We start from the raw sequence: 16,966 nt of genomic DNA, 5'->3' as shown, positions 1-16,966 counted from the left end.
GGTACAGTCCAGGAGGGTCCAAACAGTTGGACATGACTTAGCAACTGAACAGCAATGTTTATTTATCCCAAGAGGCTTCCCTCCTAGTTTTCCACTCACTTTTCAATGCATTTCTGGATTTCCCATCAGAATTTTGAATTCTGATCTTCTAGGTCTGTCCCCATTTCAGAGTCTCAGTTCTGTGATACAGATTTTCAAACCCCCTGTAAACCTTTGGTGACGCTTCCCTCAGGGCGTCCCTTGTGGCTCAGCTGGTAAAGAACCCCCTGCAGTGTGGGAGACCTGGCTTCAATCCCTGGGTTGGGAAGATCCCCTGGAGAATATGTCATAATGTGTTCACATTGGGAGCAGGACTCTCCTCTAGAAAAGAGATAGAAAATTGAAGTCACTTACAGAATTTGGAATTGGGAGGAAAGGAATCATTGTGGTATTCCATACTTTCCTCAGTGTTTCAAGTTTTGGAAAAAAAGAATGTTTCTCTGAATTCCTAAGTATTATTGGAGGCATAAAATATGTATCCTAGTTTCATATGTTAAGAAAGAATCCAATGATTTAGAGGTTTGGAGGAGGGTCGTTCTCCTGGGACAGCAGCAGTTTGAACAGGAGCTACAGTGAATGTCTTCCGCCCTGAAGCTATGGGAGGGTTTTTGTGAGGAAAAGGATATGGATATATGTCAGAGGATAACTTTTCAAGTCCTACAGACAAGGTGGGGAGATCTGCTTTGTGACAACATTTTTTGGGGAGGAAAAGTACATTGCGCTAATTATTTTATTTATTTATTTTTTTGCGCTAATTATTTTAAAAACCTGCTTGTGTGATGGCTGGTAGTTTACACATTTTATATTCCTGCAGATTTATTCCATGAGCTTGTCCTGTTTAGTGAGACAACTGTGTGCATAATTCAGGAATTAGCTGAGTAAATTAGTATGATCATGGAAGGAACCCTCCATCCACTTGGCACAGTTCTGAGGCTTTGGTACAGAATAACAGAGATTTCTGAGGTCTTGGAGGGCAGAGATGTCTGTCTCTTGAGCCCTGGGTGGTTTCCATCTGCAGACATAGGTTTAAGGACCTCAAATAACATAGGACCAGATGTCTCTGAGGCTCCCCAAGGACCTTGCCTGAGCAGGTTGTGACATTCTGGGAAACCTGGCCAGTGGAGCTGAAGATTAGAGCTGTGTCACCCACCAGGGCCTGAAGGGGTAGATGGGGGGTATGTTGGAATGAGTGGATCTGAGTTGTGAGGAAAGAGCAATGGAGAAAAGGGGACTCAAAGAGTGGGGCTGAGTCTCCGCCCACTTTTGCAGAGTGCAGACGTGCACCCCTGTGCTAAGTCTCTTCTGTCATGTCCGACTGTGCAACCCTGTGGACTGTAGCCCCCCAGGTTCCTCTGTCCATGGGGATTCTTCAGGCAAGAATACTGGAGTGGGTTGTGATGTCCTCCTCCAGGGGGTCTTCCTGACTCAGGCATCTACCTGCCCTGGCAGCCGGGTTCTTTACCACCAGTGCCACCTCCCAGCCCATCCCTGTGTTTGCAGGGGCCCAAGGAAACCAGACAGCAACACTAAGCTCCTTTAGCCACAGACTTTATTGTTTGAATATTTTCCACTATGACTTTTTTGGACAGACTTTAATTTTACAAAAACCTACATTCCATGTCGCTGGGTCACTTCACTCTCCATTTGATACCACATTTTCATGAAGAGGTATTTCCCCCAATCACAAACTGCCTGACTGTTACAGGATTCTTATAGGATTCTCCCTCCCACACAGTATCTTTTTTTTTCTGATATGAAATCTAGCTGTAGATTCACTTTTGATTTTAGGATTGCTGCATCCTCAGTGTGAGAATTTAATGTTGACTGAGAAATGAAAGTGATCCCTGAAGTCTTCCTTTCTGTCATGACCCTGAGAGTGTGTTCTATAGACTGAGCATGTGTGAACCAGAGGGGTTGCTCTATGGAGAAAGAATTTCTCATACCTTTCCAGGAAATAACTTCTGTAGGATGAATTATTTAAAAGTATGCTTGGTGTTGCTCAACCTACTTTGGTATCTTTCAAGAGTCTTCATCTTTGTTCTTGTGTTTATTTTTTTTCAAGGTTTCTTGTGCACATCAACTGAATGGTTGTCAACAGTTATCACAGTCTTAGTGGTTCTCTCCGTGGAGTTGGTTCACATAGATCAGTAATTATCGAAGAAGTAGAAGGGGTTGCTTATCCTCTGCTCATGTCCTCTAAGGTCTTTAGAGTTGGGGGCTGTTGCTGGAAACACCCATATTGTGTTTGTAGAGTGAGTTCTGTTAAGTTACACGAGGTCAGGCTAATGACTAAAGGCTTAGTCACAGAGAAAGCACATGTGTGGATCCACATCCACAGGCAGTGCCTGTCTGGACTGCATAGCACAATGCCTGAAGGAACCTCCACATTGATTATGTCACCTCAGGTCAGAACATCTACTGAGGGTCCTACTGGTTTTCTCTCCTGTGCTGGGTTCCCTTGTGTCGTCTAAGGGAAGAGGCACGAGTGAAGTGTTCTCGACAGAGCTGACATTCATAGGGCTTCTCTCCACTGTGGGTTCTCTCATGTTCCCTCAGCTTAGCATATTTATTGAAGGCCTTCCTACACACAGAGCATACATGTGGTTTCTCTTTAATGTGGATTCTTTTGTGCACATGAAGCCCCGAACTATGAGTAAAGGCCTTCCCACACTCAAGACATACATGTGGCTTCTCTCCAGTGTGGACTTTCTTATGTGAACTAAGGCCAGAGCTTTGAAGAAAGGCTTTGCCGCACTGATGACATTCATATCTCTTCTCTCCTGTGTGAGTTCTCTCATGTTGTTTCAAGGAGGACTTTTGATTGAAGACTTTCCCACACAGATGACATTTGAATGGTTTCTCTCCAGTGTGAATCATGCTGTGTCTCCTGAGGCTAGCACATCTACTAAAGGCTTTTCCACACTGATGACATTCATAGGGCTTCTCTCCTGTGTGAGTTTTCTCATGTACTTTCAGGGAGAATCTTTGATTGAAGACTTTCTCACACAGTTGACATTTGAATGGTTTCTCTCCAGTGTGAATCATCTTATGTCTGCTAAGGCTAGAGCATCTATTAAAAACTTTCCCACACAGAGCACATTCACATGATTTACGTCTAGTGTGAATATGACCCTGTCCATTGAGGAATGACCCTTGACTAAGTGATTTTCCATGCTGTTTGCTGACATTATGTTTGCTTCTGAAGGGAACTATTGAATATTGAAGTGAAGATGTAGGAGTAACTTCATCTCCCAAATCAGCACATTCAGCGGGATCCCCTTGTGGGTGAGAAACCTGCTTTGAGGGGAGGAGATATGAGGCTGTTACTGGTTTGCCCATGTCCAGGTAGACACTCATTGCCTACATATTCACCCTAGAGCATCAGCCGATAATAGTCTCCTGTTAAAGTGTCTCCAGTGTTGGTTGCAAACACATGTTGTGTTACTCCCCTGCAGGCACAAACATTCTCTTTTCTAGTTTCCTGACCCCAGATATCACATTAATTTTGAAGATTTCATTGTGTTTTAAAGACTATAAGATGAGCAATGTTTTAGCAACTGACTTTTTTTTCTTATATTATGGTTTTGAGCTCATACTATCTTATTAATTAGTTTCAGATATCTAAACATTTGCCTGGAAAAAGCTCAATTTCAACTTACATACAGGAAATTGTGCTCAGTTACCAACTTATCTCATCACTAGGTCATTCAGTTGCTGCCTGGGCTTCTCACCCATGAAACGTACCATTGTCCTTACTGGGGATGTGTGCTTCCAGTAGACACTTTGCATTAATGTCATTTCTTGTTGTCTAAAGAGACTTTCACTGCCTACAGAAATGGAAAGAATGTATAGGTTTTAGAATGGCATTAGAGAAATAAAAACATAGATAAATACCAAGGTCTATGTGCCTGTGTTTCAAAAATTGGTACTTAGATGGAGAAACTGTGTATAACAAAGAAATCCTGAGGTAGTAGAAATACTTTAAAGGTAATTGTCTAGGAGCTTCCCTGGTGGTGCAGGGGTTAAGATTTCACCTTCCAGTGCAGGGAGTGTGGGCTTGATCCCTGATAGGGGAGCTGAGATCCCACATGTCTTGTGACTGAAAAACCAAATCATAAAACTGGAGAAATATTCTAACAAATTCAATAAAGACTTTAAAATGGTCCATATTAAAACAAAAAAATATATATATTTTTTTTTTTAAGAGTCATTGTCTATTATGATGGAAAAAACATTAAATGGGAGGATCAGGACAAGAATCACTATGTAGAAGTTTTAAGTTCAGAAAGCCCACAGCACTTTTTCCCTGAAAGAAGAGCAAGTGGCTGGAAGGAAGTAATATGAATTGTGGTGATAGATGCACAGGATGATAACAATGTGAGGAATATGCCCAAATGTCCTCACTTCATTTTAGGATATGTCCCTCACTTCACTTTCATTCGGTATCTCCAAGGATGCTCACCTGGACTCTGACCTTGGAGGCCTCCTGCTGCTTGTGTCCACAACTCTTTCCCTTGTTCCAGTTGGAAAACCACATCTGATTTGCTGATCTGATAGCCTGTTTGATTAAAAAAAAAAAGCTGTGGATTTTGAGTCCAGGCTAATTACTCTTTGCTGTGCTCAAAACAGGTAAGGTACTGAGGAAAATAAAGAGATAATTGAAGGTCAGTGTAGGCAGCAACATCTTTACCAGACAGAACAGTGAAGGTCCTTCAATGGATCAGGAGGAAACCCAGAGCAGCAGCAAGAACAGTGAGGCTGTCTAAGGCTGATGCCCGTGCACCAGTTCAGAGAGAGTCCACAGAATCTTTTCCAAATGGGAAAGATCAAAAGACTCTACAGTGGGCTGAATATTTCTGTCAAACAGGATCCAGTAATGATTCACCTTACAGGAAGAATCAAAATTATGTCATATACAGACATGAATATGACATATACATGTACTCTGGTCTCAAGCCTTCATGCAGTGACAGGAACAAAAGAATTATTAAAAAAAATATTTCATCCTTTATCCTATTATTTATGTATTACAATATCCATTGAATCCTCAGCTCTGTTCTGAATGTTGACACTGAGTAGCAACAAAGATATGAAACCTGGCCAAGATAACCCTTCCATGTGGTAATAAAAAGTACCTGGAAAGGAACAGCTTCCTTTTATATAGTTATGAGAACTAGCAGAGAATCAGGAAGCAGCTGGAGTGGGACACAGGATAGCTTGTTCAGTGAGTGAATGAACAGAATGGACACAGGTGCAGGCACATCCCTGTTGACAGACTCACCTACAGAGACCAGGTGGGAGACAGTTTCCAGCATCACATTTCTAAACAGGTTTTTCTGGGACTTGTCTAGCAGGCTCCACTCTTCCTGGGTGAAGTCGACGGCTACATCTTCAAATGTCACTGATTCCTAAAACATCAGCGATATTCTGGTTTAGACAGAACAACCCTACCACTGTCCAGAGTGGGCGGCTGAGCTGAGGAAGGATGGGGACTGGGTGCAGCTTCAGGAGGAAGCATCACTACTCACCAGGGGCTCCATCCTTAAGCTCAGTCACCGGGAGCCTTTCTCGGGATCTCACTCACAGCCGATCAAGCACTAGGCAGGCCAACCTGAGGATGGAGAAGAAGCCATGAGACCGCAGTCCTGTGCTTCCAGACCCACCTGAATTCAAGCCCCAACCTTCACCTGGGTGTAGCCCCAACCCAGCACTCGGAAGCCAGTGGTGCGTCCAGGGAATACTATGCAGCTTCTTCTCTCCCAGATCCCATGTGAAGAGCTAGAGCTGCGGTTGCTAACACAAAAAGTCAGAGTCTGCAAATAAGAACGTGCTAAGCATTGACTTTGTGTTCATCAGTCCGTGGCACCCAGAAGCGCTCAGTGTCCTCCCTGATTCCCACCACTGGGGATCCTGACTCTCGCCAGAGTGGATGGTGGTTTACAGCTGTAGGTAAGCACTCTGGAAGCCCCCAGATCATCTCCTGCCTTATGCGCCCACAGTGCTTCTGCAACAGCCCTGGCAGTCCTCTGGAAACACACTGCCTTCCAGTTCTCCCTCAGCCCTAAGGTTAGTTCTGTCCTCCATGGATATGGATATCAATTACCCTAGGACCTCTTTTAGGATGGAGTTAGACTGAGGACTTCTTCCATTTGGAGGAACCATAGCACCCACCCTGCCAGCCCGGTCCTTAACATCCCTGCACCAGGAAGCAGCAGGAGTCCAGGAGTCACAGTGTTACTGTCAGACCGTCTCAATCCTCCTGCTTGAGGATGGTCAGAAATACGGAGGTTTAGAAGGAAATTGCTTTACTTACCAATTTACAATGGACACCCAGAGGTTCCAAAATCTTGAATATATGACAGGGTTACACTAGAGGAAGGAGCAGCTGTCATTTAATTTTGCTCAGTCTGTGTCTTGTGATCAAATACCTTTAGCCTAACAAAGATCAATAGGTTCTGTAAGATGACTTCTAACAACAATAATCAGAAGAAACTCCTGTTATTTCTCTCTTTGTATTTATCGCTTAGTTTGGGGGGAACCTCTCCATATATCCAAAGTCAATCCCCTCACCACATCCCCTCTATCTTGAAACAGAAATCTCCCTGGAGATATTTGCTCTCAATCTTCTGCTCTCCGGTCCTCCCTTTGAAACCAAAATGAAAGCCTAGGGATCATTTCCTATCAGAAATGAATTCCTGGATCCATGCCTCTGCTCACTGTGGAGAGAAATCTAGTGTCCAGGACAAAACACAAATCCCAAAATCCACTCAAGGAAAAGTGACTGGATTAGTGATTAGAGTATGCAGAGAACCTGGGGAAACCCAAGCTGGGAGGGACTGTTCAGGAAAACCAATCAAGACTTGACCCTGGATTGCCTTTGGTTTCGATTCAACTTAAGACAATTTCGAAAGTGAAGTGAAGTGTTCTTTTTCAGTCTTAGAATATGTCTTCTACTGATAATAGGAATAGGTAAATTACTATGATATCCAGGGAAACCCCAGGCATATGTAACAGGCTGCCTACAATAGAAAGAAGATGGAACCTAGGCAACTTTGGCTTGTTCAGCTTAGATGTCATAAGAATCAAAGGAAGTTAATATATATTAATTTTTTGGAAGAATTAAAATAAGTATTTCAAGTGATTTATTCCATCTTGAGATAATTATTTCAACATAAAAATAGATCTCAAGACACATAAATAAAGTGAGGAAAATCACCTGATGAAATCCATTAAAGGAAATTAATTCAGAGAAGCAGAAAATGAAAACTTAGAAGATAATCACCTAAATATTTAGAAACAAATATTTAAAAACATCAGATGTAGATCAATGACCAATAAAACTTTTCAAGACGAAGGACACTGTATCTGCATTGTGTGATACAGAAAGTGTCACACACGTGGGATGAAGTCTGGCTGGCAGTACCAATGACTGAAATTTAGCTATTTAATTGGATTAATTTAAATGTTCAAGCCACATGGTACTGTATTTGAAAGCACAAGATTAGGATCTTAGGTTAGGTGGATAAATAGATTCAAGACAGAAATGTTGGAGCTGAAAAAAGGGATGTGAACAGTCAAAGGTTGGAATGAGAGTGGCAGAGAAAATGTTGACACAGTACGATTCAGAGACCATGACGTGTCTACAGACAGATAAGACATAACATTAAAGGAAGGAAGCACAGTCCTTTCTCACAGTTTGGAGCACTCACCAAAACCCTAAATTGGAGGAGCGGGTCAAACCAAATGGATTCTGAGGATTCCATAGCAAGCAACTGATTCCTCTTCCTCCAACCTCCTAAATGGTTCAGCTTCTCTGAACAAATGCCTCCCTCTGTCTGTTTGACTTCCTTTTAAACCTGAATAGCAGTTTATAACCCAACCTGATCCACCCTATCAAGATCCTCCTGAGCTTGATAGGGTTTCAGTCAGTGAACCGGTTTGAAAGTCTGGATTTTCCAGATTAATCAAAATTGTAACCCACACCCAGTGTTGGAAGAGCAAAGATGTAATGACATTGTCCAGGGACAGTGAGAAAATCCATCATTCTCTTCTTCATTCATAAAAAGTTTTGAGTGCATTCTCTGTACTGTCTTCAAAAAACAGGGCATCAGACACACTGGGATTCTGTGGAAATGAAGCTGGGGTTCCCTGGGAGAAATTTGGAATTAAAAATGAAGTGCAAGATGAAGAACTATGAACATTTGAAATATAAATAATGAGGTGACAGCATAAAATCTATTGCTGGGCGGCAGAGCATGACTTTTAAAGTACTGACAACACAGTACCTTCAAGAACATGTTAAAAATCTATTAACTGTGTAAAGAAAATGGGAAGACAACTTTATACTTTGCTTCTTGGTTAGTAGGAAAATCCATACAAGTGTTCCTACACGGTAAACTATCATAAGTAATTTTATTTCCATTGTATGCACAGCTGATTTAAATATTTGAGTGGAAATCTTATGGATGTGGAGATGGCTCTTTAAGCTTAAAATTCCTGGTTCCCAAGTGGAAAAAATTTAACCAAGGGACACAGTATTTCACTGTATCCGAGGACATTTTGCTTATACCTCATACAATGCCTGGTGAGCCTATTATCTTATGCATTTCAATTCCATCTCCCATATTCATTAAAGAATATTTCACCTGAAACTAGTATATTAAGGTAAATCCACTGTACTTCAAATTTTTAAAAAGAATATTTTAAACTTATGCCATTACCATTCAGTCTCCATGGACTTATCCTTTTCCTTTACATTCATCAGATTATGTACCGACTGTTTCCAAAATGAAATAGATAATTTTGAGTGTGGACTCTTTCTACCACAAGATTTAAAGAACTCTTGTAGGGTCATGTATTAATTATGCCATCTTCCCACTGTAACGAAAGGAATTGCCTTTCATCTAAGCTTGGGAATTTATTTCTACACTTGTGTTCTTTCCTATTTTCTCCTGGCACATTAGAAGGTATGTTTTGACTCAAAACGTATATACTTTATTTTATTTTTATTTAATTTTTAAAGTATAGTTGATGAACAATATTATATTTGTTTCAGATATACAACTTAGTGATACAGTATTTTTTATACATTATACCCCTCTTGAAATGATTATAAAATATTGTGTGTATTCCCTGTGTTGTACCATATATCCTTGTAGTGTATTTATTTTATATATGGCAGTTTGTATCTCTTAATCCTTAACCCCTAACTTGCCCCTCCCACCTCCCCCTCCCAATGGTAACCACTAGTTTGTATTGTTGGAGAAGGCGATGGCACCCCACTCCAGTACCCTTGCCTGGAAAATCCCATGGATGGAGCCTGGTGGGCTGCAGTCCACGGGGTCGCTAGGAGTCAGACACGACTAACCGACTTCACTTTCACTTTTCAGTTTCATGCATTGGAGAAGGAAATGGCAACCCACTCCAGTGTTCTTGCCTGGAGAATCCCAGGGACGGGGGAGCCTGGTGGGCTGCCGTCTATGGGGTTGCACAGAGTTGGATATGACTGAAGTGACTTAGCAGTAGCAGTTTGTATTGTATACCTGTGAATCTGTTTCTGTTCTTTCTTTTTTTTTTAGATTAACATATATGTGATAGCATACAGTATTTGTCTTTCTCTGACTTATTTCACTAAGCACTGTATGCCTAGGCTCATCCCTATTGTTTCTAATGGCAAATTTCATTCTTTTCTTTTTTGCTAAGTAGTATTCCATTCTAATATATACCACATCTTCTTTCTCCATTCATCTGTGGATGGACACTAAGGTTGCATCCCTGTCTTGGCTCTTATAAGTAATAATTCTGCAAATATGGAAAGTGCATTGTATCTTTTGCTGTTCTTTCCTTTTCTTCAGATATGTACCCTGGAGTGGAATCACCTTTGTTCCTTGAGGGTTTTGACAGATGATTTTTCTTCTGAAAATATTATGTGGTTTAATATTTTCTGTCAAGTATGTATAATGAGCTTTGTGTTGCCCCCCAAGTTCATATGTTGAAGCGGGAACACTCAGTGCATCAGAAGGTGACTTTACCTGGTGAGCCTGCAGTGAGAGCCAGGATTAGATTAAAGTGATGGCCTTCTGGTGGGGCCCTAATCCAATCTCATCTGTGCCCTTAGAAGCACGAGAAGACACCAGGGGTCTGAGCAAGAGGAACGGCCGTGTGAGGACACAGTGAGTTGATTCGTGTCAGCTGTACATGGACACAGGCCTCTTGGGACAAACAAACCCATCTGTGCCTTGATCTGGGAAATTCTGGCTCCAGGAAACCTTGATGGAAACTAATGGGAAACTCCAGACTAGAGTAGGAGGGAATGTGCTATTTCACATTAAAGACTTCAGAACACGTTTTCCATGTCTTTTGTCCATTCCCTCAGGAGGCAGAGACTTAACATAGAGCTCTTCTCGGGGATTTCATGAGACCAGAATGTGGTCAGTGAGGATGAAGGGCTTAGGAATTCCTTGAAAAGAACTTCAAGATGCTGTATGCATCTAATGTCTATATAATGTCAGCCTATGTACATTCTTTCTCATTCTTCATTTGTCATGAGTTCTATTTCACACAGCTTGAAATGATATATAAATTCAAATAAGTTTTTAAAAACATGTTATCTCATTCTTTTTCAATTTTTTGAAATATATTGTCATTACACATTTGCTTACTCTAAATATTTTGGGTCAAGTGTGACTAAAAAGCTGTGTGCCATCACCTGGGCGGATGGAGGACCATCTTCTTCTCAGCTGACAGCACGTGTTCTGATGGAGCCCAGATCTGTGCCATCTCACTAAAATTGTCCTGTGTCCTAAACCCCTGCCCCTGGAGGCTCAGGCCCAAGAATATCAGCCCACCCAATCCCAATAATTCCAATCTCACCTGGCTTCTGTGACAGACTCCTCTCTACTCCTGTGATGCTCAGAGGATCCCATAAAATAGCATTTCTCAGGCCCATTCAGAGCCTTTGAAATGAGAAAGTTGAAGATCAGACGATGTTTTGTTTTGTGAGAACCTAAGAATGTAATGAGGAGGATTTAGGTCCTGAGACAAGGGAGTAAAAGGAATAGGCTGTGACCCAGGTCACAGAGAAAGACCGTCTCAGAAGTTTTGGGAGGTCTGGGCACGGCCCCAGTGTGCCAGCCATCTCCCTGATAGTTTCATCCCCTTGCGCCTTCAGCCAGCAGCCCCTCCCCTGAGGTGCAGGGCTCTGCAGAATGAGGACATTCCCCCAACCGTTGCTCTGCAGGAAGGAAGGAGCACAGTTTGCTCTTCCAAGGAAGTCCTCTCCACGCGGCTCAGTGGCTGTTCTTGGACCTACTCGGGTCTTTTCCTGCTGGAGAAGAGAGGCAGCCGGTGAGGTGGGTGATCTCTGCCCACCACCTCCAGTGCTTCTCAAACCCTGCTGCTCATTTGATGACCTCAGACCAGCGGCAAGCCCGGTGCCCAGGCCTCAGAACAGACAATGAGCTGTACCTGTAAGGAGGATTCGGGCGTGTGTACACATTGCAACTCACCAACTGAGTCCAGTGTGGCCAGAGTGAGAATAAACCAGTACAAACGCTTATTATATTCTCTATGCACAGGACTCACACGGTGCGTTGTTAATGTGCACATGTTGGGGCTGGGAGGGCCTGATTCTGCATTTTTATAAGGTCTTCTGAAGCTCTTTCCCTCAATTACAAAATCTATCTTGAGTAAAAATAATATTCAGATCCTCTTCAAGACTTAGAGATAAAAACCACATAAAACATGTCTTATATGGTAGAACTTTATTTAAATTGAAAGAAAATTTTTTATTCTATGGTAAATTTTATAAAAATTTGGGAAACATTATATCAGTCCTACTAAAATTATCATTAAAAAGGAAGGCGGGAACTTATTCAAACTATTTTTTCATACCAACTATTTTCATACCAACTATTTTCATACCAGTATTACATGATAACAAAATCCAATAATGCATTATAAGGAAACCACAAATTTCCTCATGAGCATAGATACAAAAATTCTTAATAAATAGCATATTACATCCAACAGTCTGTAATATATAATAGCATATTAAATCCATATATAATGGATCTTGACCTACAGGTGATTATGCAAATTTGATTTAGGGCAGAAGGAAGGCCCTGCTGGAGCTGGGTGCAGGGCATGCCTGAGAAGGATGGAATGTGGCCAAATGATCTTTCTACATCTCTTGAGATGATTGTGTAGTTTTTCTTATATATTCTATACAAGAATAAATATACAAAGACATTTATATAAATATACAAAGAAAAATTTAAAGCAAACTTTATAGTAACACTTAAAGAAACATAAACACATACATGGATGTCTCCCACCATGATTTATAGTGAAAGACTCCACAGAGTCCACTAGACTCATCTCAGGTCAGGGCGCACCTTCTGCAGAGCAGAGTCAGGCCCTTTAGGCAGGTTCCAAATGTTCAGATACAGATACTCCCATCCAACACAGACACTACCATCATCAACTACTGATACTACCATCACTTCCTATCTACACAATGGTTAAAGTCACTCCTAGAATTTGCCTCCATTACTTCTAATAGATTGAGGTTGACAGCTTGCCATTCGGTTGGATGAGTGCCATGGGACAGACTCGGATTCCATGAGGAGACAGGGCAGTGTGTGCAGCTGTGTGTCCCCAGGGTGGTCCGGTCCCACTGCTGTCTCACCCACCAGGGTGGGGAGTCCTGCTTCACTGGAAACAGCCACTCCCTCTAACACCCAGCCCACCCGTCAAGGTCACAGTCATGACAGGGCACCTCCTGAGACTGGAGGACAAGGTTCAGTTGCCACTGGTGTCTTCGTTCCAGTCACTCTCTTCGGAGGAAGAAGACACCTGGAGGTCATCGTAGAGGACGCTCCGGGGCCCGGGGACAGCGTGTCCGTCGGGCTCCTGGTCAACGGACGGGCTCTGAGCAGGAGGGGCTGGCTGCTCCGCAGGCCGTGGAGACAGGGGCGCCGTGTACTGGCAGCTCCAGCAGCCTTCGCCATCTCTCAGGAAGAGCATCCTGAGAGGCTGGGCCGGGACGTGGATGATGGGCAGGAGGTGGGCTGCGGAGACGGTGCCCACGCTCCTGGAAGGAGATCTGTCCGCTGGAGGCTGGAGGTCCAAGCATTGCCCCTGGGCAGGTGTCTCCCTGGATACACAGGCAGCCACTCTCGGTCCACGTCCAGCTGTGCTGGGTGGAGGAGGGAGATTCAGGAAGGCCCCCAGATCTGCTGTCGGAGTGCTCTGCTGAGGGGTCTGGACGGGGCTGAGTCTAGGTTTCTTTGGGGGGTTCACACGTGTCAGGGTGGGGATCTGAGCACATCTCTTGCCTGGAGCCTCAATGTGGCCCTTGGAGGCCGGGGCCAAATTCCTGCTGATGAGAGCCACTGTGGGGAGGCTGGATTTCACATCATCTCTCCTCATTGGTGACCCTCTTGGGTGATCTGGATGCTGGAGGGATTTCCTCTTGGATGTGTGGATAAGCAGGGGCATGTTTGGGTGCTGTAAGACAAGACCACACAGAGAGGCCAGGTGTGAGAATCTTCTCTCCATCCAGTAAAACACCTCACAGGCATTAATTTATATGATAAGATCCTCAACATCAGGTTTGCTCATAAAAAAAAAAATTACAGTATGACGTTGATACATTTATAGATCAAATAGGTAAATGGAAATGTTATAAAAATATATCTTGTTAAGCAAGGGGAAACAAGATTTTGGTACACACTCTTCTTAGGACTGTACACAGCTTGGTGTTTTGCAGGCACTATGATGGCAAAATGGTCATGGAGGATGAATCACAATTCACAGATTCCTGTTTTAACTTCTACTATGGAAGCTACTTGGAGAAGGCAATGGCACCCCACTCCAGTACTCTTGCTTGGAAAATCCCATGGGCTGGGGTCGCTAAGAGTCGGACATGACTGAGCGACTTCACTTTCACTTTTCACTTTCAGGCATTGGAGAAGGAAATTGCAGCCCACTCCAGTGTTCTTGCCTGGAGAATCCCAGGGACTGGGGAGCCTGGTGGGCTGCCGTCTATGGGGTCCCACAGAGTCGGACATGACTGAAGTGACTTAGCATAGCATAGCATAGCATGGAAGCTACTGATAAAATCACTTCCATGTCCCTGCCAGCTTTTTCTTGCCAGACATGCAAGTAAGAATGCAAAATCAAAGACAGCAAGAAAAATGGCATCTGAAAAATAAATGATGACTTTGGTCAGGAAAGAACATGAATGGTTTCCTCCCACAGACAGGACTGAGGCCAGTGGATTAAAGAGGGGGCCCAGCAGAGACTGACCCTCAGGCAGAGGCCGGGCTCCAGCTCCTCCTTCCAGCTCTGCGGCTGCCGACCACGGGGCCTCCTGGGAAATCGCTGCAGGAGCTTCCTCTGCTGCTCCTCTTTCCTGCAACACAAACATGTCAAGTGTCAGAAACCCAGTATCCTTGTCACAGTTGGGATCAACGGTGCTGTGGCCCAGCCCCTTTCCTAGTTTGGGTGTGACATCAGACCTGAACCCCTCTGCCTTTGTGCAGACCCCCGGGTCCTTCCCAACTCCAAAGACCCCTCCAGGGTCTCCCAGGAAGTCCTGTCTCTTCATCTGTATGGCTTTGGGTCTGGTCAGGTGCAAAGTTATGTGTGTTCCCCACTTTCCTTCGTGACTTCAGAGTCTAGTGTGAGCCCCCAAGTGTGGCCCCTGAGCACGTGGCTCCTGTCTCTGTCTGCCCAGTTTCCCTGTCCTTTCTAGAGATGGCTCAGCACAGTGTCGACAAGGAGAGGAACCGTCTCCAGATTGCAGCCCAGACCTTGGGTCCCACCTCCCCGCCACTCACCTCTGCCTTTCCTCCTCCTCTCTCTCAGCCGTGTTAGGGGTCCCTGGGGTCGGTGGGTCCTGCAGCTTCCACGCCAGGTTCTCCTTACCGAATCTGGACCCCAAGGGCAGGGGGACCAGCGCCCCTTGCCAGCGCTTCATGGGGCACCTGAGGCTCCTTGCTGTGTGCCCAAAGGCTCCACAGTCCTTACACTTCACCTGTGGGTGGAGGAGAACCAGGTCAGTGAGTCAGCAGAAGCCACAGGCACGAGGCCAAAGGGAGTGCAAAGATGGATGGAGAGCGTTGCATGCTGGTTCTGGAGAAAGGACACAGTTCCTTAGGTGCCAGGATAGTTACAATATTGTGGTTCCCAAAGCCCTCATCAGGAGCATCAGAGGAGGAGGGGCTGGCGGTCTAAGGTGAACAGTAAGAGCCCCATTGAAAGATCTGGATGAAGCCAGGGCAGACATAACCCCGAGGAGCCCCAATGGTTCCTCCCAGGCTCTGAGTGGCCCGATCTGCTGGGGAGGGAGGTCGAGGGAGCTATCTTTGGATGGGAATGCACTAGTGAGTTATGGACCCAGAATATTCCAGGTCTAAACCCTGTCTCCGCAGTCCATGCCACCCACAGATTCCCTGCAGGTCCAAGCCTCCACTCACCATGGAGTCTTTCTCCTGTGGTGGGGGAGCCGTCTGCCTCCCAGGTCCTGGGTTTTGCTTCCTCACTTTCTGGTCTTGAAAGAGTCGGCAGGCTTTCAGCCATCCATAATGACCAGCCATCTTCCACACCTACTGGAGGTTCTCCTGAATCTTAATTTTTAGTTCACCTCTGTGAAAAGAAAAAAAAACTGTCAAATTGATGCAGAGACACAGAGACATCCCTGCCCTATCGACCCTAAATGGAGATCATGACATCGCGACCAGGTTTCTGACAATTTGACTTCTCCTGCCCAGATCTTTCTCTTCACAGAAAGTGAAGAAGAACTAAAGAGCCTCTTGATGAAAGTGGAAGAAAAGAATGAAAAAGTTGGCTTAAAACTCAACATTCAGAAAACTAAGATCATAGTAAATGGATAGGGAAACAGTGACAGGCTTTATTTTTTGGGGCTCCAAAATCACTGGAGATGGTGACTGCAGCCATGAAATGAAAATACACTTGTTCCTTGGAAGAAAAGCTATGACCAATTTAGACAGCATATTAAAAAGCAGACATTCCTTTGCTGACAAATGTCCATCTAGTAAAGGCTATGGTATTTTTCCAGTAGTCATGTATTCCTTTGGACTGTAAACAAAGGTCCATCTAGTAAAGGCTATGGTTTTTGTGGTTGTCTCTTGATGTCCCTTGGACTGGATGTGAAAGGAAATCCTGAATATTCACTGGAAGGACTGATGTTGTTGGACCCTGATGCTGGGCAAGACAAAGGCAAATGATGGAAGGACATGGAGGACAGTCACGGTGGTCAAATGTGGACATGAGTTTGAGCAGTGAGAGAGGAAAATCTGGGTGGTGAGCATGAATAAGGTTCAAACAGCTGAAATGTGATAATGTACAAAAGGGCAGAGTCGCTGCAGTCACCATGACGTGAGGTAGCCAGCAGGAGCTTGCCCGCCAGAAGAATAAGAAAAGGCAGAGCAGCTCAGTTAAGGAAAAGCACTGAGCTGCTGGGGCGATTGTCCCCCAAGCAGAGGGACATGCAGATCACGCAGCAGAAGCTGAGAAAGGCAAAAGGGAAGGGGGAAGCCAAGTAGCTTTGGGGCTTTGTGTGCAACCCTCTTGCCCTTGGCCTGTGTCCCTGAAGCCAGTGCCCCCACGCTGGGGTTTCCTGCCACAGGGCTCCCGGGCCCCAGGACCGATGGTGTTCCCTTTGCCCTGAGTCTGCAGCGGGTCCCTTTTGTGCTTCCTTCCCCTCAGGTAGCCTCTCTCCCTTTCGGCCACTCTCAGAGGGTGAGGGGGTTATCCTTTCCCAGTCTTTTTATTCCTGTGTAGTTCACCCCAAAGTTTTAAAATTAGCTTTGTAATTGCAAAAAAAAAAAAAAAAAAAAACAAATGAAACATCTAATATTAACATCAATGTTTACTCAATTTAAAAAATGAAATTATAAAG

General features: G+C 44.3%; 2 protein-coding genes across 2 annotated transcripts; both read right to left on the bottom strand.

Annotated features, from left to right (window-relative positions):
• Nucleotides 1–2,435: 2,435 nt before the first annotated feature.
• LOC102274698 (zinc finger protein 596-like) lies at nt 2,436–5,579 on the bottom strand. The gene is given in 6 exon segments (XM_070364099.1): nt 2,436–2,486; nt 2,488–3,399; nt 3,784–3,866; nt 4,502–4,597; nt 5,321–5,447; nt 5,568–5,579. Coding segments are annotated over 6 exon segments (1,281 nt in total).
• Nucleotides 5,580–12,840: 7,261 nt separating this feature from the next.
• On the bottom strand, nt 12,841–15,641 carry LOC138985922 (protein FAM90A5-like). Its single transcript, XM_070364098.1, has 4 exons — nt 15,522–15,641; nt 14,883–15,079; nt 14,350–14,455; nt 12,841–13,548 (listed from the first exon to the last, which is right to left on the bottom strand). The coding sequence occupies exons 1-4, from the start codon at nt 15,639–15,641 to the stop codon at nt 12,841–12,843; spliced, it is 1,131 nt and encodes a 376-aa protein (XP_070220199.1).
• Between the last annotated feature and the right edge of the window lie 1,325 nt (nt 15,642–16,966).

The sequence above is a fragment of the Bos mutus genome, chromosome 27, assembly GCF_027580195.1.
Source record: "Bos mutus isolate GX-2022 chromosome 27, NWIPB_WYAK_1.1, whole genome shotgun sequence".
In the NCBI taxonomy this organism is placed as follows: Eukaryota; Metazoa; Chordata; class Mammalia; order Artiodactyla; family Bovidae; genus Bos; species Bos mutus.
The sequence above is the reverse complement of the archived record's forward strand: the minus strand, read 5'-3'. Positions and strand labels throughout refer to the sequence as shown.